General features: G+C 52.4%; 1 protein-coding gene across 1 annotated transcript in view; it reads right to left on the bottom strand.

The window, feature by feature from the left end:
* Positions 1–2,976: 2,976 nt before the first annotated feature.
* casz1 (castor zinc finger 1) overlaps positions 2,977–21,360 on the bottom strand; it is a 38,366-nt gene continuing 19,982 nt past the window's right edge. Inside the window, exons 10-20 of the mRNA XM_049017117.1 lie at positions 17,664–17,796; positions 16,391–16,454; positions 14,759–14,922; positions 14,535–14,657; positions 14,060–14,347; positions 13,613–13,811; positions 12,799–12,970; positions 7,936–8,084; positions 7,304–7,523; positions 6,333–6,674; positions 2,977–5,010 (exon numbers count right to left, since the gene is read on the bottom strand). Of these exons, the coding sequence (XP_048873074.1) occupies positions 3,758–5,010; positions 6,333–6,674; positions 7,304–7,523; positions 7,936–8,084; positions 12,799–12,970; positions 13,613–13,811; positions 14,060–14,347; positions 14,535–14,657; positions 14,759–14,922; positions 16,391–16,454; positions 17,664–17,796 (3,107 nt within the window). The 3' untranslated portion in view covers positions 2,977–3,757. The remainder of the gene's footprint in view (positions 5,011–6,332; positions 6,675–7,303; positions 7,524–7,935; positions 8,085–12,798; positions 12,971–13,612; positions 13,812–14,059; positions 14,348–14,534; positions 14,658–14,758; positions 14,923–16,390; positions 16,455–17,663; positions 17,797–21,360) is intronic.

Below are 21,360 nucleotides of genomic sequence, written 5' to 3'. Positions count from 1 at the left end.
TATATATATATATACATACACACACACTTTTTTTTTTACTTTTCTCATATAAAAATGTCATGAATTGTCTCCATGTCCAGAGTGTTTGTGAATCAAGCCATTTCCCCAGACAGAAAAACACATTAATATTCAATATGAGCTAGAGATGGCTTTTAGTCCTAATGTGCAATATATATTACAAAGCTAAACTTTTTATTTTTTCTTTTCGTTTGCTACATTGTAGTAATCCCCTTTTTATTTCAGTCTTCAGATAACAAGACATTTAATCCAGTATATTTTTTCTTTCCTTTTGTCGGCTAATTAAAACCGTAAAGTGATCTGTCTTTTCAGCAATGGCCTATACAGGATTTGGAGGTCGTTTCCGTCTGGTTTTTGTTTAATATAATTTTCATGTTTATTTTTTTCTGGATTATATACAGGCTGGCAGCTGGCTGACAGATGGTGATGCCTTTACCCGTTTTTATTTAAAGAAACATCACAGGAAAACGGAGGTGGGGGGTGGTTATGAGCAGCTGTAGGCGGAGGGACTGCATGCGGATCATTGTGTGGCGGATCAGGAGCCAGACGACCGGCGATCGCGCTCCCCTCCGATGGCGGCCGTACAGACGCGAATCCCTGCAGCACCGGCGACGGAAGGAATTCCTTCGTGTCAGACTAGGTGAGCCGCAGAGTGCAGACCGCAGGACACGAGGTTGGGGGCTGTTACATCAGAAAATGCACTGAAGTTTGCAGAAGCCTCCCTTCCACCAAAGCGGCAACAAATGCGGTTGATTCCATACTTGCACCTATAACTCCCTCACGCTGGGAAAGCGGGGGCGACGTCACACACCAGAAGTACTGCATGTCCTTGGACATCCGGGTTCAGCAGCTGGGAGCGGCAGAGAAGGCCGTCGTGGAGAAGGACAGTTCAGTTTCACATCTCAGAGACGTCTTCCGGCTCTTCTTTAATGGAAGAGAAAACGGTCATACCGTACACAGTGTTGTCTGCCACTGTCGGCAACCGACAGATTTCACAACCTGTCTTAAAAGACCCCCCCCGCCGCCCGGCTTATCCCCGACATCTCCTCGCCCCCCCCCCCCGGTTGCTGACACTGGGCACCCAGCACTACTCACGATGGATCTCGTAAGCCTGCGCCGAAACATTAGCTTGCACATTTGTATTGTTATAATAATTATATTTTCTTTATTTTCCACTTTTTACAAATCCTGCTATTTTACACACATAAAATTGTATTCAAGTGCACAATATGCCTCCCAGCCCAATTTCTATTTCAACAATTCTTTGAAGGGGAACAGTCCGGGAGAGGCAGAAGCCTTGAGTCTGAGACCGGAGTGAAGCGATGAGATGAGGCGTGCTCGAAAAAAAACCGCTGAGGACTAATTAAATAATAAGAAAAGCACACAAAACTGTGACAAAGTGGTCATGGCGTTAAATAAACTAGGAACACCAATCGACAAATCTAATCAGTGTGTTCGCCGTTATTCTTAAAATCCTTAACAACAGATTTTTTTCTAATGCAAAAATTCAAGTTACGACCCGAATTAACCAGTTTCCGCTTGCAGTGCTACAGTCTGTCGGGGGCGCTAAATTATTTGCTTCTAATCCTAAAAAGGGCAAAACGAAAAAATAGTCACATACACAAGCGAACTACATCGGTACTATTTCAGAATTTCGTTTTTTTCCCCCCATTTTCTCCTTTTTATTCTTTTCGGTTCGTACTGGAAGCGTTTCATCAAAGAGCATTTTGTTCATATATATTTTGTTACAGAAAAATACTGTACAGCTTTTTTTCTTTTTTTTGAGACAATATTGTGAAGATAACCATCTACACATTTAATCACCTATATCATATATTCTTTGAAAGAGAATGTTCCAGAAATAATTTAATGATAGCATTCCCTGCTCCTTGATTTTACACCGTCATTCCTGAAGAAAGGTACAGTCATTCATTTCCAACCAAGATTCAGACTTGGCTACAAAAAAAAAAAAAATTTGTACTCGTCTTTATAAAGAATCGGTTACAGTCCTTATTAGTGTAATTAATTATTAGCGTTTCTCAATGGACACACTTCTGGTGCTCCTTTATCATAGTCATCGAATCATGGAAGCAAAAAAGAACAAAAAATCAGTCCTTACTTTAAATTAAACACAGAATAACAGTTCTTTGTCACACTTACAATTACTTGTGCATCAAAACAAACTAAAACAACGTAAAGCGATTTCCCTGTCCAAAGATATATGCCGTATTTTTCATGAAGTAAAAACGGTCCTAGAAAAGTGCAAAACACCCTAAATTCTCATTGCAAGGTCACATAAATATTAAATAAAACCGTTACAACCGTATCTCGGCCACTGTCATGGTCGAGGGCAAAACAACGAAAATCGACACAGTTTTCTTTCTGTACATTTCACACGAACACACCTCCCGCTCCCCAGTATCGGACACCTCCCCCAAATACCCCACGCCCCGTCAAAACCTCTTTTTCTTGTTTATTCGACCTTCAACCCGCCCACCCGAAGATGATTTTCACGGCATCTCCTTTACTCTCCTACGGGATATGCAGAGGTACCAGAGAATTGCCTTCATCTCCCTAATCATTTTCATCTATTGGTTCATGCTACACAACTTGTATTTAAAAGAAAAAATAGCTCTTCGTTCCCTACGCTGACCGCTGCCAGTGTGGTGACCACGGTCCACTAGCAGGCCCATCCATCACCAGTTCCTTTCACTGTTCGCGTGGTGCCAAGAGGAAAAAAGAAAGAAAGAAGAGAAGAAAGAGAGAGAGAAGCTTGCCTTTGGTTATTCCTGCTGCGGAACGTGGCGGTGTAACGAGCGGACCTTGGAATTTCAAACATCCCAAACGTGTGTTTTGGGTGCGCGACCCCTGTTAGCTAACGTCGGGCGCCGTTATGGGGGAGGAGGGGGCTGTTCAGCTGAAACAGCAAGGTGTGTGTCCGTTTGTTTCCTGACTGCTCCCCCCCCCTTGGGTGTGTGTGTTAGTGACTCTGCCCAAACTTCTGTCCGCCCTGATCGAGGGAACGCTACTAGCCGGCACTGGCTGCGGGGTAAACGGGTCCCGCCGCGCCGGGGATCTGAGACAGAGAGCGTGTCTAAGCAGGGGAGCACGGAACGGAGAACCAGCTTTCAGCGACTGCCGGAACGTCAGAGCACTAGTGCGGAAACCCTGCACTGTAATAGTAATGATAATAACAATAATGCATTGCGTTTTTCAATTAAATTTCATTATTCTACCGCATCCTCTTTAATAAATCTCCCCTATATATATTTGTACAGTGATTTCCCTTTAACAGGTAGAAAGGGTTTAGCAGTTTGTGTAATGACCGCACACTTACAGTTCCCTTTGTATATCGATATCCACACACCTACTGTATATAGTTATACATATATTATGATAAATGTTTTTTTCTTATGGTGTTTTTACCACACATGAAAAAAGTAACAAACAAAAGAAAAATAAATTAAATTCAAACATGCACGCACACAAGAAAGAGCGAAGTGTAAGAAAACATCGACGTTCTGCACCCACGTGTAAAAGCGCCTCATTGGGCAGGTCTTCCGTTTGTTTTTCTGTATGCATACTAAAACGAATAACGTTGGTCATCTTGTAAACATGAGCGCGGATCGCTGAGGGACGTGTTGCCGCCTCGTTCTCGGCGCCAGCCCCTGGCGTGACACACAAGGCCGCAGGTCCTGTTTGTTCGTATCCCGCTGGATCCTGCTTCAGCTCGGGTGCCTCACAGTTCCGCCTCGCCCTGCTCCACGGGGGACGCGCTGACGTGGTTCACGGGGGCATCGAAACCCACTCTGCTGTCCTTCTCCCCGTCCATGCCTTCCGGCTCGGGGATAGAATCTTCGTACGAGTCTGTATTCAGGTCTTCCTCGCCCTCCTCATCCTCCTCGTCCTCATCTTCCTCCTCCTCATCCTCCTCCTCATCCTCCACGTTCATCTCCTCCTCGGGTGAGAGATCGTCCTCGGCGTCATGGTGGGGGCGGGGCGGGCCGCGTGGGCCGGGGTGAGTGGCGGCGATCGTGGAGGGCGTCCCCAGTGGCCTACGCTGCATCGTGCAGCTCAGGTCCAGCGAGTCGCTCAGACCAAGACCGGCTGTGTTCTTGAGGAAGAAGAGAGAGGCCCCGGTGTCTGCACCTAGCGTCAGGGAGCTATCCAGGCTGATACCGGAGGTGGGGGCGGAGCCATCAAGTGCTGCAGGGTCGCTGGTCGATGGGAGGAAGGCGCCGGGACGGTGCTGTGGGATGCAGTGGGGCCCGGAGCCAGGCGTGGCCACACCAGGCGGTGGCATGGAGGGGGTCATGTGGGCGTCCCTCCCGGGTGAAAGGGCCTGCAGCTCACCGCGTTCCTGCTTGCCGTGCTTGCGCTTGTGCGAGTCCATCTGCGACATGCCCACCACTGTGTGCTTGCAGTCAGGGAACGTGCAGTGGAAATGCGAGCACTTGAGCTTGTACTTGCAGTCGGCCACCTCACAGTCGGTGCTGGAGCTGAATTGGCAGAAGCCGGCGGCGCTGATGACGTCCTGCTTGCCATGGTGCTTGCGGTGCGCCGTCACCTTGGTGCTGTCCGTGCAGCGGAATCCGCAGCGCAGGCAGTGGAAATGCGTGCTGTTCCCTGAGAACTGGCAGTCGGGGAAGTGGCAGCTGAGCGACGACTTGAAGCGCTTGAAGTCGTCCAGCACCAAGTTGTCCACGCGGTCGTGGTGCTGCGCGTGCTTGTACATGTGCGTGCGGCCGCAGAAGCGGTAGCCACAATTCTCCCGCGTGCAGTGGTAATGCGTCACTTTCAGTGAGAACTGGCAGCCGCCGTCCTTGCAATCCTCGTAGAGGTCGTAACGCCGGAAGCCATCCAGCATCATGCCCTCGTCCAGCATCTTGCGTGAAGATGGTGTCTTGCGGCGTTTCCCAAAGGGCGACATGTCCTCGATGATCCAGAAGCGCTTCTTGGCCCCAGTCGCCGTCGGGATGGAGATGGTGTTTCCTGGAGTGATGGGAAGGGGGCAGGAGGGACAGAGCATGGACCGATCATTAGCCTGCTACGGTAGCAAACTATCTCAGAGGGTGCAGTACTGACTGAGCGCAGTACTGACTGAGCGCAGTACTGACTGAGCGCATGTCCTTTTCACATAACCTCCCAAAATGGGGGTCATCAGGGAGAAGAAGCAGCTGCCCTTTGTACTTACAAATACGACTTAACATGTTCAATGCCCCCCCCCCCCCCCCCCCTCGGGTCTAGTAGTACAACTTTGTGATATTGCTCTATAAGTCACTAGGTGGCGTGGCGGCTGAAAGCTCAACTCCTTAGGCGCCATGTGGCCTAGCAGCCTGCGGGTGACGCGGGCACTGCCCATGTGGGGCATCCAGCGACACTAGCAGCCTGCGGGTGACACGGGCACTGCCCATGTGGGGCATCCAGCGACACTAGCAGTCTGCGGGTGACACGGGCACTGCCCATGTGGGGCATCCAGCGACACTAGCAGTCTGCGGGTGACACGGGCACTGCCCATGTGGGGCATCCAGCGACACTAGCAGTCTGCGGGTGACACGGGCACTGCCCATGTGGGGCATCCAGCGACACTAGCAGTCTGCGGGTGACACGGGCACTGCCCTTGTGGGGCATCCAGCGACACTAGCAGTCTGCGGGTGACACGGGCACTGCCCTTGTGGGGCATCCAGCGACACTAGCAGTCTGCGGGTAACGCGGGCACTGCCCTTGTGGGGCATCCAGCGACACTAGCAGCCTGCGGGTGACACGGGCACTGCCCATGTGGGGCATCCAGCGACACTAGCAGTCTGCGGGTGATGCGGGCACTGCCCATGCAGGGTGTTTACCAGACAGAGCAGACAGATACGTAAGTGATACATACAGTATGTGGATATACCTCGTATGGCTCCTGTCTGGTGAGGACAGTGCCTGTGTGTGTGTGTGTGTGTGTGTGTGTGTGTGGGCTGCTGGGCTCTGTCTTCTCCCTGCTTGTAGACAGACAGCTATCTTACTGGCAGGATGGCCAGACAGAAGGAGGTGAGGTTGGGGTGCGTATGTCTCCCATCGTGAGGTGTGTTAGCTACGCATGACCAACCCGCCGCCCCCCCCCCCCAACTGGGCCAGCCAGCCAGCCACCCCTGTAAGTGTGCTGGTTCTGCCTGCTGCGTGTGAGTGTTGCAGCTAGCCCAGCCTGCAGTGCGGTCTGCACTCTGCACACTGCCCCCTAGAGGAGAGCCCTAGAATGCAGAGTGTGCCACAGGCACGGCGCTGTGCTAGCTGCGGCGGCTGCGTGTCTGCCGGCGTCCGGGGACAGGTACCTGCGGCATCCTGCACTATAGGGACGTCGCTTTTAACCGGAGACGGCGCGGCAACGATCGGACTGAACGCCGGCGTGTTGGTCGGCATGACAACACCCCGGGTGGCTCCGAGGGAGGCGCTGAGCAGAGAGTATGACAGACAGGATGGAGAGAGGAGGTATGGCAGCGAGGGGAGGGGTGGCCGTAGCAGGGCCGGGGGGAAAGGCGAGGCCGTGGGCTGCAGTGGAGGTAGCAGAGTAGGTGGAGGAAGAGGAGGAGGTGGCGGTGGAGGAGGTGCATTGTGGGTAGCGGAAGTGTCAGCGGGGGCGATGGCAGCAGGAGCAGGGACCTGGCAGCCTGATCCTATGGAGACAGGTCGTCCAGGAGGGGGGGACAACGACACACGTGCACACGCACACAAACACGGCACACGCACACGCCACAGACAAGGGTGGGGAGGCACAACAGGGAGAAAATAAAATAATTGTGATAAAAAAGACAAAGAAAGCCAAAATGAAAACAAAATCCCAAACAACAGCCCAAGCAACAACAATGAGAATGGAAGGTAACTCCTGAAGTACAGCGGCCGGAAGAGAGCAATGAGAGTCGGCCAGCGAGGGTGGCCTGGGGGGGCGGTGCGTCCGACACACTCCGCACCTGTGCTGCTAAAGGCCGATGCCGGGGCCGCGTCACGGGGGGGGGGGGGGGGCTACTGTATCATCATAGCTATGCATACTCTCAAGTAAGGTGAAGTAAAATGTACTCATGAATACTGCCTTATGTTACTGAATACTCTGCTACTTAAACAAACATCAGACATTAAGCCAGAGGACCAGTGTACCGCACGCGGGCTGTGGGCTGATGATGCTTACAGGCTAATGGCTAATAGGCCAGGCGGCGCCCCGCCCGCTGACTGAGGCATGGTCTTGCCATTTTTCGGCTGCTCCCGGCAAGCTGCGGATCATTTTGTAGGGTGAGTGTGCGACTCCTACCTGCCGGGGAGCTGTCGTTGCCCCCTGGGGTGCTGGTGCAGCTGCGGTCCTGGTTGGACGACTCGGAGGAAAGGCCGAGCGGGCTGCCGCCGCCCAGGTAGTCCATATACTCGTCTCCGTCATCTGTCAGGCCCGAGATGCTGGGCCGGTCCCCCCCAGCGCCCGCCGACAGGCTTGCCATGTTCTGCATCTCATCTGGCCTGTGGGCATGAGGTACCACCTGCAGGTGGCGCACAGGAGTTGGAATCGGGGGCTGCGGCTGGCTCAGGACACATCATGGTTTAAATTAAATTAAACTATGTGAATCTTCACCAAAAGGTAAAGGCCTGGCTGCTACCAGGCAGCCCCATCAACCAGGGCAGGTAACGAAGAAGGTGCACCCTGACAGGACCGCTTTAATGTAGCGTTCACCCGCATTTCGGCTGAACCTGGCCCGTGTTACCCAGAATGCACCCCAGTAAGCTGGCCTGCTTCCCCCAGCCGTTTGTAACAGAGCTAGATGCTTTGCATACTTGCGACATGCAAATCACCGTTCCTGCCCTTTCAGCACAAATTCTCTGCCTGTCACTCACCCACCGCCCAGCAGCCAATGCAGGGCATGTGCAAGGGGAGTGCGGCGTTTCCGTGGTTACCTGGGAGGGGACGCGGTCGAAGTTCTTTCCCAGCATCCTCCTCATGTGCTTGCGGGCGTGAGACGTCATCTGGTGCTTCAGGAGGAAGGAGAAGAGGCAGCCTTCCCGGATGCAATGGAAGTGGCTGTTCACCTGGTTATACTTGCAGCCTGTGTGTGGGGAAGGGTGGGTGTGAGTGGGGGAGCCAGGCGGGGGTGCACACACACACACACACACACAGACACACACACACACACACACACACAGACACACACACACACACACACACAGACACACACACACAGACACACACACACACACAGACACACACACACAGACACACACACACACACACAGACACACACACACACACACAGACACACACACACACACACAGACACACACACAGACACACACACACACACAGACACACACACACACACAGACACACACACACAGACACACACACACACACACACACAGACACAGACACACACACACAGACACACACACACACACACAGACACACACACACACACAGACACACACACACACAGACACACACACACACACACACAGACACACACACACACACACACAGACACACACACACACACACACACACACACACACACAGACACACACACACAGACACACACACAGACACACACACACAGACACACACACACACACAGACACAGACACACACACACAGACACACACACACACAGACACACACACACAGACACAGACACACACACACAGACACACACACACACACAGACACACACACACACAGACACACACACACACACAGACACACACACACACACACACAGACACACACACACACACACACACAGACACACACACACAGACACACACAGACACACACACACACACACACAGACACACACACACAGACACACACACACACAGACACACACACACACACACAGACACACACACACAGACACACACACACACACAGACACACACACACACAGACACACACACACAGACACACACACACAGACACACACACACACACAGACACACACACACACACACAGACACACACACACACACAGACACACACACACAGACACACACACACAGACACACACACAGACACACACACACACACAGACACACACACACACAGACACACACACACAGACACACACACACAGACACACACACACACACAGACACACACACACACACAGACACACACACACAGACACACACACACACACACACACACACAGACACACACACACACACACACACACACAGACACACACACACACACACACACACACACAGACACACACACACACACACACACACACAGACACACACACACAGACACACACACACAGACACACACACACACACACAGACACACACACACAGACACACACACACAGACACACACAGACACACACACACAGACACACACACACAGACACACACACACACACACAGACACACACACACAGACACACACACACACACACAGACACACACACACAGACACACACACACACACAGACACACACACACAGACACACACACACACACAGACACACACACACACAGACACACACACACACACACAGACACACACACACAGACACACACACACACACACAGACACACACACACACACAGACACACACACACACACAGACACACACACACACAGACACACACACACAGACACACACACACAGACAGACACACACACACACAGACACACACACACAGACACACACACACACACAGACACACACACACAGACACACACACACACACACACAGACACACACACACACACAGACACACACACACAGACACACACACACACACACACACACACAGACACACACACACAGACACACACACACACAGACACACACACACAGACACACACACACAGACACACACACACACAGACACACACAGACACACACAGACACACACACACACAGACACACACACACAGACACACACACACACAGACACACACACACAGACACACACACACAGACACACACACACAGACACACAGACACACACACACACAGACACACACACACAGACACACACACACAGACACACACAGACACACACACACAGACACACACACACACAGACACACACAGACACACACAGACACACACACACACAGACACACACACACAGACACACACACACACACACAGACACACACACACAGACACACACACACACAGACACACACACACAGACACACACACACAGACACACACACACAGACACAGACACACACACACACAGACACACACACACAGACACACACACACAGACACACACACACAGACACACACACACACCCTCCCACATGGCAGTGGCTCTCTTAGGCAGACTAGCTGGCACTACATAAAATAAATCAATCTACCCACCTAGTTCCCTTGACCTAGTGATCCTGGTCACTCTGCCTGACAGGCCTTGCTTTCCTTTACGCTCGGGCCCTAGGTAACCATTCATCCAGGATTTATTTACTGAAGTGGTTCCTCAAGGGAGTTGCCAGGACCGCATGGCCTCTGGAGCACGGCCCTCATGCTCCATGGCACTGGCCGGTACTCTGCCATTCAGGCCTCCATGCCTCAGCCCGGAGACGTGTCCGACTCGAGTCCCCAAAGTCTGACTGGAAGGCTTCAAACCTGCACACTCTGCGTCACGCTGGGACGCTACCCGCCAAGGACCCGCTCACAGCGAGTCCGTCTCACCTTGGAACTAATGAAAGCCCCCCTTCCCTCCCCACTGCCCGCCCCCCTGTCAAACAGTCGAGCTCGTCTAGTTTGGGCATATGCTGCCACGTCCACCTCAAGTGCAGAGTCCCATGGTGCAATTTAGACGCTTCATGGGGACCCGTTGAGCCATTTTATTGCAAAATTCACTCGCGATGTGCTTTCCCGTTGCCATTAAGTAAATACTAATATTTAGTAACTCGATAAAGCGCAGCCAGGCAACTGCAGTAAACCCATCACTTGTATGACATGCTTTATTTATCTGTGGAGATCTTTCCACTGGTATCTTTTCCCTGTTTGTATGGTTGCCTCCACAGATTGTAATTGTTGTATGAATTTAAATGAAGTTGCTGGTTGTTTTCCGAAAGTTAATCCAATATTGTGGCAAGCTGGTATTAATTCTATTATGAATCACGCACAACAAAATAATTGAAAGAACAACATGCGGGGCAGGTGCTGGCACGTCGGTTGTCATGGTGACCGGCGCCCGGCACGAAAGCCGCGTGTCATCGAATCGCCTTTGTGCGCGGCGGGCTGGAGCATTAAGCACGCAAAGTCGAGCAAATAACAGTAACTGCTGAAATATCAGGGCCCCATTGTGAGACCGGATCCAGGTAACATCATCACTGCTGCTCTGTTTACCGCCGCTGCCATGGATACTGCTATCGGCGTCCCTCTGAACCATCAATTCTTTATGACTCGAGTGCCTCGCTTTTGTAAAAGTTGAAAAACATTCTAACCCCCCCCCCCCGCACCCGTTCAAACAATGCGACGGGCATATTAAAAACGGGACAAAGAGCGACAGATAGAAGCCCTTTTGTTTGTTGTTTTTCTTCTTCCCTTTTTTCTGTGACGGGCAAAACCTTTTTCCTCCGAGAAAATTCACCTTCTCATTTGCTGCAGCGCGATAGCGATCTACCCCTGGCAAAGCACGGCAACAGAAACGCACTGTGATAGACGAGCAGAGTCATTATGGAACTTGCTTAACTGCACACTGCTGCCAGGTTAAGTACAAACAAAAACCAGCTTCAACTTAATTGCTCCCTATAAACATTTAAGTACATTAATATATTAAGGGATTAAAAAAAACACACATGATGTGTTTCTCTCCTCTCTGATAAAACAGCCTCTCACTGCAATGATATGAATAAATGACTCCTTAATTTTTTGTAAATGTTTACCAGCTGGTCACTGTGAGAGAAACACGAGGTTAAACATACTGTGCCAACAGGGCACTGAACACGAGTGCTGAACATGGGCACTGTACAGGAGCACTGAACACGGGCGCTGAACAGGAGCACTGCACATGGACGCTGAACAGGAGCACTGGACACGGACGCTGAACAGGAACATTGAACACGGCCACTGAACAGGAGCACTGGACACGGGCGCTAAACAGGAACACTGGACACGGGCGCTGGACACGGGCGCTGAACAGGAGCATTGGACTCGGGCGCTGAACAGGAGCACTGGACACGGACGCTGAACACAGGCACTGAACAGGGGTACTGGACACGAACGCTGAACAGGAGCACTGGACACAAGGCGCTGAACACGGGCACTGAACAGGAGCACTGAACACGGGCACTGTACATGATCACTGAACATGGGCACTGTACAGGAGCACTGTACATGAGCACTGAACAGGAGCACTGCACATGGGCGCTGAACAGGAGCACTGGACACGGACGCTGAACAGGAGCACTAGACAAGGGCGCTGAACACGGGCACTGAATAGGAGCACTGGACACGGGCGCTGAACACAGGCACTGAACAGGGGCACTGGACACAAGGCGTTGAACACGGGCACTGAACAGGAGCACTGAACACGGGCACTGTACAGGAGCACTGAACACGGGCGCTGAACACAGGCACTGAACAGGGGCACTGGACACGAACGCTGAACAGGAGCACTGGACACGGGCGCTGAACAGGAGCACTGGACATGGGCACTGAACACAGGCACTGAACAGGGGCACTGGACACGAACGCTGACACTACATGTTCACTGGGGGCACCATACATGCTGCTGCTTAAGGGACTGAACACTCGGAGAGCGCAGGAAGCGAAGCGGAGGGGGTCATACCGAGCCGGCCGCACTCCTCGCGCTTGGTGAAGTACTTGAAGCCATTGGCGGCTCGGCGCTCCGCCTTCTCGTGCTTCTTGATGTGCCACGGCAGCTTGGTGGTGATGTTGGTGACGAAGAAGCAGCCAGGCCTCAGGCAGTGGTAGTGGCCGCGCATCCGGAACTCGCAGTGCTGGGGGGGGGGGAAGACACCGTGTGGGGTCAGGCGGGGGGAGTGTGTGGTTCTGTAACAGGAGGCTAGCCCCTTCATTGATAAATACAAAAGGCCCCGCTGGCGAGGCTGTGGGATTTGCACTGACTGGAGGAAGATGCAAAGCCTGGCCTACAAGTCTACAGACTCAACCCATCTTTTCTATGTCCAGAAATGTCACATTTAAATAACATTTTTTTCTACGAAAATAATTCTTATTCTTTTTGCCAGCCTATGCCTTGTTGGCTTTTTCTTTCAAAAACTGCACTGAAATCATCCAGTGAAATGCGATGATTTGCATTTCAATTCACGATTTGAAATTTCAGTTTCACCCCCATTTTCTCAGAGAAACCCCCATTAAACAGGGTGCCACGATGAAACTTGAAAAAAGTTTCTCTGGAGATTTTTAGTGAAATCCCACAATCAATGGCAGACACCACCGTGGAAATGAAAGTGAGGTCCCCATTCACCAGGTGGGGGGGGGGGCAGCTCATCAAAAAGCAAGAACTGCAATAATACAGTGGTCATGTGGTCATGATTATGCAACCATGCACATTTTCCTGCGGAGAAGGGGGGTCACCCTCAGGCCGGCGTACCTCACCGGGGGTTAGGGAGCACACTCACCTGATTGGGACAGAGGCACTGCAGTGAGTAGTAGGAGAACTGGTCACGCACGTTGACTAGGTTGTTGCTGGGGTTGATGTGGTCCAGGCAGTGTGACTCTGCCTTCCCCGAAGTCTTGCACACATACTTGCAGTTCCCAAACAGACAGTGGAAGTGGAACTTGTTGGAGTACTTGCAGTCTGTGGCCAGGCAGGGGTCACTGTTGGGGAAAAACGGCGTGTCATCCATCCATCCATTTTCCAAACCGCTTATCCTACTGGGTCGCGGGGGGTCCGGAGCCTATTCCGGAAGCAATGGGCACGAGGCAGGGAACCGGACACGAGCCTATCGCAGGACTGCGACATCACTGCGACATAATTAATGGCGGATGGCGGTGCCGGGGTCTTCCCGCGCCACAAAGCCTGGAAGTCGACGCATTCACGTCCCCCCCTCCCCCGACCCACTCACTTGTCCTGGAACTGCAGGAATCCCGGCTTGACCTGGGGCTTGGCATTCTCCAGTGAGGTGGTGGCCAGGGGGGCAGCAGCGGCAGGCAGTGGAGGCACGGCACCCGCTAGCTGCTTCCAGGCCAGCAGTGAGGGAGATGCAGACGAGCAGAAGCCTGCCGCCTCCGTGGTGGCGATGGCGGCCATGGAAATGGGCACAGATGGCTGAGGTGGGGCGCCCTCCCCTGGCTCCTTGTTCTCGCCGAAGTGGGGCTCTGACTTCACCTTCATGGTCGCCCGGAAGTGAAAGCTAGTAGGATGTGAGGGAGGCCATGTGACATCTCATAGTCCAATGGAAATGCTCAGGACATCCTAAGGGTGCCTCATGAGACCCAGACCTGCGGCCCTTTGATCGTTAATGCTGGGCTGGGTGTTGCGTAACCTCACATCTGGGCAGAAATTCCTAAATCCCGATTTCCCCCCAGGACAGCACTCACTTGGCATGCTTGATGGCCCCGTCGACCGTGCTGAAGAGAGCACCGCAGTCCTCTACCAGGCAGTGGAAGTGAACCTTGCGCAGGAAGTCACAGTGGGTCTCACAGAAGTCCTCTGTACCAAACCTGGACAAGGGACAGGTTAAAAGACACAGTGCAGGTGTGTGATATGACCAGCAGGGGCCGTGCCAGTTAAGGGCCCTGACTGGGGAGCCCTGGGGAGTCACCTGCGCAGGTATGTCCTCCACAGCTCCACAGGCTTGTCCTGCTGGGGTCGTTTCATGATGTGGCTCAGGTACTGCATCGCCTCGGAGCCGTCGGACCCCAGGGCGCCCTCCGAGTCCGTCTTCAGGTTCAGCGAGCCAAACAAGCCTGAGTTCACATGAGACATCTGTGGGGAAAAAGGAGAGCAGGTGGGTCAGCGAGTGCAAGAGCAGGTTCTGTGGTGGGACACGCACGCACGCACGCCGGGTCCACATGGGGAGGGTACTGCCGGGGGCCCTGTGCCAATCCACTGTCCTGCTTTTCATGACTCATGACCAATTAATGTAGCGTGTCGGGAAATGGTTGGGGGCTCTGCAGAGAGATCAGGAGTTGGAATGGGGGGGGCACAGAAAGGCATCACTGAGCAGGGGAGGGGGCCGTGAAGAGGCACAGCACTGCTCGCCCCGTCCGCCAAAAGTGAGTTTCAAAAGGGACAGGCTAATCCCTTAATCCTCCTGCTAGTGCCTGCGTGGGCCCCCGGCCTGGGTCAGCGGGCGGCCACCACCTCATGCAGACGTGGGGTCCCTGGGGGGGCCTGTTAACAGCCCCCGGTATCCCAAGATCCCCCCGAGTAGTATGAGCCCCCACCCCTGAAAAGGAACAAGCCATCCCCTACAAACAACCCCTGTGGTTCTGTTTGACATCCCTACCAAGTGCAGGACAGCTCTAAGCAAACCCTGGGGGAGACCCAGGGTGAAAGAGACCCTCCCCCAGGTCGAACCCAAGACGACAAGGGGCCTGGGGCTCGGGGAGGGGCAGGGCGGGTGGATCAGAGTCACCGACACCCCAGTTATGACTCGGCCGCGGCCAGTGTCTCCTTAAAGGGGATTGTATTCCCCCGTCTAGATTCTGTCCGTGTTTTCTGGTGACTGACTCACCGCTCAGGTAGACGCACCAGTTCACTGACCAGTCAAGTCCCACGAGCCCCGGATTTGGAGCCCGTACCAGCCGCTCTTATGTCACCGCGTCTGGTTTATGGAGGCCGAGAGGGGGATACGACCCAGGGGCAGTGGATTGGCTGGCCTCATAAACATGCCCCCCACCCCGGCCGGCACATGTCACCCAGCTCCCAACGCCCCCTAAACCATCAGGATAATGGATCTGCGTGCAACATTAGTTTCTGTCTCAACGAGGTTTGATTAAAACGACGCCTGTTTTAAAATATGCAAAAGCAGGGCATTAAAAACACACGCAAACGGCCGCCCGCCCGCACACACGCCCCCGCTTAAAAAATGAGAAGGTGCTTTCTCTTTTATTTTTTTCAGGCCCTTAATCAAATCATTTGCAAACTCCATAAATAAAGACAAAGTGAATGAAGAAGAAAAAAGGAGGAAGAAAGGGAATAAAATGCAGGCAAGGTTGGAAACAGCTCGTCAAAAAGCAAACATGCCTATACATCTAGCATGGCACCCAGAACTGCGTCATTATATTAATTTGCAAGTGCTGGGCTGAAATTACACTGCATGAAAAATGGGTGGAAAATTTAAATGGTACAAACTCATCTTATTAGCGGTGAAACATTAAAAAACAAACAGCCCCCACTGTGTCCTGCTAATTTGTCTTGGGATGAAAACCGTTTGATGGATGGGTCTTACCTTATTCATAAGCGAGGATAAAAGAGATGCATTTCCCGGTACGGGGTGTCCGTTTGAGTCATTACTGGAACAAGGAAAATGAGCAATGTTTGGTCAGGATTTGCAGGAGAACAGTAAATATTAACATTTATCACCGATAAATTCCTGTAAGCACGGCAGGGGCGAGCAGGCCAGCGCAGAGCCGACGAGGGAAGATGCGGCAACAGATACAGGCAGGTATGGGTGCAGGAACGAGGTACATGCAGCGCCGGGAGCGGCAGAGAGGCGGCCGCAAGCCCCGCAGGGACCTGCTGGCAGATACACACACGCACACACACATGCAGACTATCACGCACACACACTCACACACACGCAGATAGAGTTGTACTTATATCTTTGTGGGGACTCTATTCATTTCTTTGGGAAAAACTCTATTCCCAATAATGACAACCTTAACCCCTACTCAGCCCTAACTTAATAAGTAACCAAAATACAAGACTTTTGCCATTTTTAGGTCTTTGATTGCAGTCACAGATTTTTATAAGGCTTAATTTCCCTACTCAAGCTAACAAGTTTTGAATCACATTGTGGGGAGGTTTGGTTCTCACAATGTGTAATGTATAGCTGATCCACCCATACTTACACACACACACACACACACACACACACACACAGGCACACACACGTATAGCTGATCCACCTATACTTACACACACACACACACACACACACACACACAGGCACACACATATATAGCTGATCCACTCTCACTCACACACGCACATACGTACACACACACGCACACACACGTATAGCTGATCCACCCATACTTACACACACACACACACACACACACACAGGCACACGCACACACATATATAGCTGATCCACTCACACACCCACACTCTCACACACACACATATGCACACACACACACATAGGCACATGCACACACACGTATAGCTGATCCACTCTCACTCACACACGCACATACGTACGCACACACACACACACACACGCACACACACACGTATAGCTGATCCACTCACACTCAAACCTGCACACACACACACACACACACACGCACACACACACGCAGCTGCAGTGTTGCAGAGCATGCTCTGACCACGGCCTGCTTCAGCACTATTTAAGCACCTAAACTTTCAGAGAGGAAGGACCTGCTGCTGTACAGTATGAAAATCCCAGCAAATAAGCAGCTAGACAGTAAGTCTCTCTATCTTGATATACACGTAAGCTGGGGCTTCCGAATCCCGCACGTCCTTCCCGGCTGTACCTGTGGTCCTTCTTGCTCAGATCCAGGCTGTGCTCCTGCAGGGAATCCTGGGAAGCGCCGGCACTGCCATCCGCGGGCTCCTGCTTCACTTGAACCGGATTGAAGCGGCCCGGCGGAGCGGGCGGCCCGTTCCCTGGGGACGGACGGGAGGGAGATGGCCCGCGTTAGCCAGGGTGACGTGATGCGACGAGACTCCGGCCTCGGCCCAAGGAGAACTCGCCGTGATAATTATTGCAAAATGATGTCAGTCCGTGAGGGGTGACCGGGGGATTCAGGCAGCCATGGAGGGGCGGGAGGAATGAGGTGAAAAGCCCCCATTTTCAGTGCTGCTTGTCACTATCTATCTGCCAGACTCCTGCTAACCGTTCATTAACGGCGATGCTAATGCTGAGGAGGACTGGCAGCTCCATACTGGTCACCCGGCCCCCCCGCCTGCCCATCTCCCACTTGTCCTTGTTGGCCCAGCGACGGGAGGCGGCCCTCCCCACGGAGTCTGCCCAGAAGGACCTGTCTGCCATGTTGGATGGATTGGAGGTGACAGCCAATCAGATCAGTTCAAACAGCGTGACCCCTCGATCGGATTTCCGCGATAGGTATTCCTCGGCCGCCTCTGAAGGAGAGGAGGAACGGGCTGGAAAACTGCTGACGGGAAAATGCGGACCGGCTTTTCCTTCAGTCCCGGAGTGATTGAAATATTAATTTGCCCTGGGGCTGGACGGAAGGGGCTCCACATTTCATAGACGGTAAGTGGTATTTTATTAAAAATGGGGGGGGGGGTGGGGGGAAGTAAGAACAACCTCTGGGCCAGGGTGATGAGTGTGTCGACAGTGACTGGCCCAGGCCAGCTTTCGGCGCCTTGTGAGGGATTATGACAGGGAAGGTCGCCACGGCGACGTGTGCCCTTGGCCCACTGAGCAAGGGCACTGCTGTATCTCTGGAGAAATTAGGAGATAGGAGGAGAGGAGAAACGAGACCCACTGCAGCCAGCCGGGGAGACCGGGGCCACAGGGGCAGCCTGGTCAGCTCATCGCCGCCCCCTCAGTGAACCGGGATGCAAGAGGAGCCGATTAAGACGCGACTATGGATCAGGATATCTGACAAATTCATTTCTGAATCCCCAAAAAGCAGTGGGGTTCTCCGAGGAAAGCCGCCCTGGAAGCCCTCCAGAAATAACACTGCACCATGTAATTACTCCTTCTAAGTTATAGGGCTTGCGAGGGACAATTTGTACTGTGTGTCTAATTAGCCCACCCCTCAGATGTGGAGATTTTTAAAGTGCAGTTTAAAACAACACTTTGGACGGGAGCGTGGAGATGCCTGGGGGGGGGGGGGGGGGGCGTTCCTGTACCCTGCCTCAGCGTTTTCCTCTTTTGGCCCTGCCAATAAAATTGCACACATACAGTGTGAAAAAGCTTAGTTCTTTATCTCCCTAATAGCGAAAAGATAAGTCTGCAAATAGCCCTAGTTGGGAGCTCTTTACATGGCCCAGGCTGAGGTGCCTTTACCACTTCCTCTCCTTCGATACGAGTGTCCGGTTCACACAACGCGCACAAGCATGAATGATTTGGCAACAAAGCAAGGGGACTTTTTAGTGCCAGAGAGTGTTTTTTTTTCCTTTCTCTCATTTCTTGCTGCTGTGTGTGTGTGTGTGTTTGTGTGTGTGTGTGTGTGTTTGTGTGTGTGTTTACATTTACTATATAAAGGTAGGCAACTTTCCACACCGGCAGTTGAGAGTTAGGGCAACAGTTTCCACACAACACTAGTGCAAAGAAGCTGTGAGCCGCTCACACTGAGCGCGCTCTGGTGGGGGTGGCAGGGAGGGGGTGAAGAGGTCACCACGCCCCTTAGGACCTCACCTCCACTTGGCTCCATCATCGCCCTGGAGGCAGGCCATGTGAAACACTCTCATCTCTCTCCTGAGACTTATCCTTCTCCAGAAATACCCCCCCGCCTCCTAAAGCTACCCTTTTATTATCCCACCGCCCTGTGTGTCAGCCCTGCCAGTTGGTTCCTGTCCCCCCCCAGCCTGCTTTTCTGGGTCTCCTCTATAGGTCCATGCACAGGCCCAGTATTGCACTGGTGCCGCACTCTGGGATCTCCCCGTGAAGGATGCCATACTGCAACCCCAGGTGTGATCTGCTGTGGGACAGTCCTCGCACTAACGGAGGGGTGTTACGGGTGGTGGTGGTGGGGTCACATGAGAAGTCAAACGGCAGAGCAAGACAACCACGTCAAGGGGAGGTGGGGTGGCGCGACTGATGGGACAGGGTGACCCGTGCTTGCAGCCCTGCTGCTCTCGTTGCGAAGAGGCCGTTCGCGCAGGAACAGGATGTGGGTTCCCTCCCTGGGGTGCCAGGTCACAGTGGAAGGGAAAAAAGCGTATCTACCTGCAACATCTTTTTGTTTTGTATCAGTGGACAAAATATTCATAAGTACCCATAAAACGCTTCATAAACACGCGCTGAGAGTCATTTTCCTAATAGACTTAATGAATAAATAAATCCTCATTACCACTCTGGCATGGGAAACAACGCAGATGCAAGACCATGCAGGTGAGCAGGCACGTCAATGTCAACGGAACATTCCAGATGGCCGTTGCCCACCAGAGGCTAGTGGCGAGCTAGCAGGTACCAGCCTCTGAACACGTGATGTGTTGCAGTCTCTGGGCATCACGTGTGGTGATGTGTGGTGGTCTCTAAACATGATGTGTGGTAGTTTCTAAATACTGTCTGTAAACATGGTGTGGGATGGTCTCTGAAGACTGTGCTGGTCTGTAAACATGGTGTGGGGTGTTCTCTGAAGATCGTGTTGGTCAGTAAACATGGTGTGGGGTGTTCTCTGAAGATCGTGTTGGTCAGTAAACATGGTGTGGGGTGGTCTCTGAAGATCGTGTTGGTCAGTAAACATGGTGTGGGGTGGTCTCTGAAGATCGTGTTGGTCAGTAAACATGGCGTGGGGTGTTCTCTGAAGATCGTGTTGGTCAGTAAACATGGCGTGGGGTGTTCTCTGAAGATCGTGTTGGTCAGTAAACATGGTGTGGGGTGTTCTCTGAAGATCGTGTTGGTCAGTAAACATGGTGTGGGGTGTTCTCTGAAGATCGTGTTGGTCAGTAAACATGGTGTGGGGTGGTCTCTGAAGATCGTGTTGGTCAGTAAACATGGTGTGGGGTGTTCTCTGAAGATCGTGTTGGTCAGTAAACATGGCGTGGGGTGTTCTCTGAAGATCGTGTTGGTCAGTAAACATGGTGTGGGGTGTTCTCTGAAGATCGTGTTGGTCAGTAAACATGGTGTGGGGTGGTCTCTGAAGATCGTGTTGGTCAGTAAACATGGTGTGGGGTGGTCTCTGAAGATCGTGTTGGTCAGTAAACATGGTGTGGGGTGGTCTCTGAAGATCGTGTTGGTCAGTAAAACATGGTGTGGGGTGGTCTCTGAAGATCGTGTTGTCAGTAAACATGGCGTGGGGTGTTCACTGAAGATCGTGTTGGTCAGTAAACATGGTGTGGGGTGGTCTCTGAAGATCGTGTTGGTCAGTAAACATGGTGTGGGGTGGTCTCTGAAGATCGTGTTGGTCAGTAAACATGGTGTGGGGTGGTCTCTGAAGATTGTGTTGGTCAGTAAACATGGTGTGGGGTGTTCTCTGAAGATTGTGTTGGTCTGTTGGATAGTCTGTGAAGATGGCTTTTGTTGGTCTGTAAAAT

Source organism: Brienomyrus brachyistius, chromosome 6 (assembly GCF_023856365.1).
Source record: "Brienomyrus brachyistius isolate T26 chromosome 6, BBRACH_0.4, whole genome shotgun sequence".
In the NCBI taxonomy this organism is placed as follows: domain Eukaryota; kingdom Metazoa; phylum Chordata; class Actinopteri; order Osteoglossiformes; family Mormyridae; genus Brienomyrus; species Brienomyrus brachyistius.
Note: the sequence above shows the minus strand (reverse complement) of the source record. Positions and strands in the feature narration are given on the sequence as shown.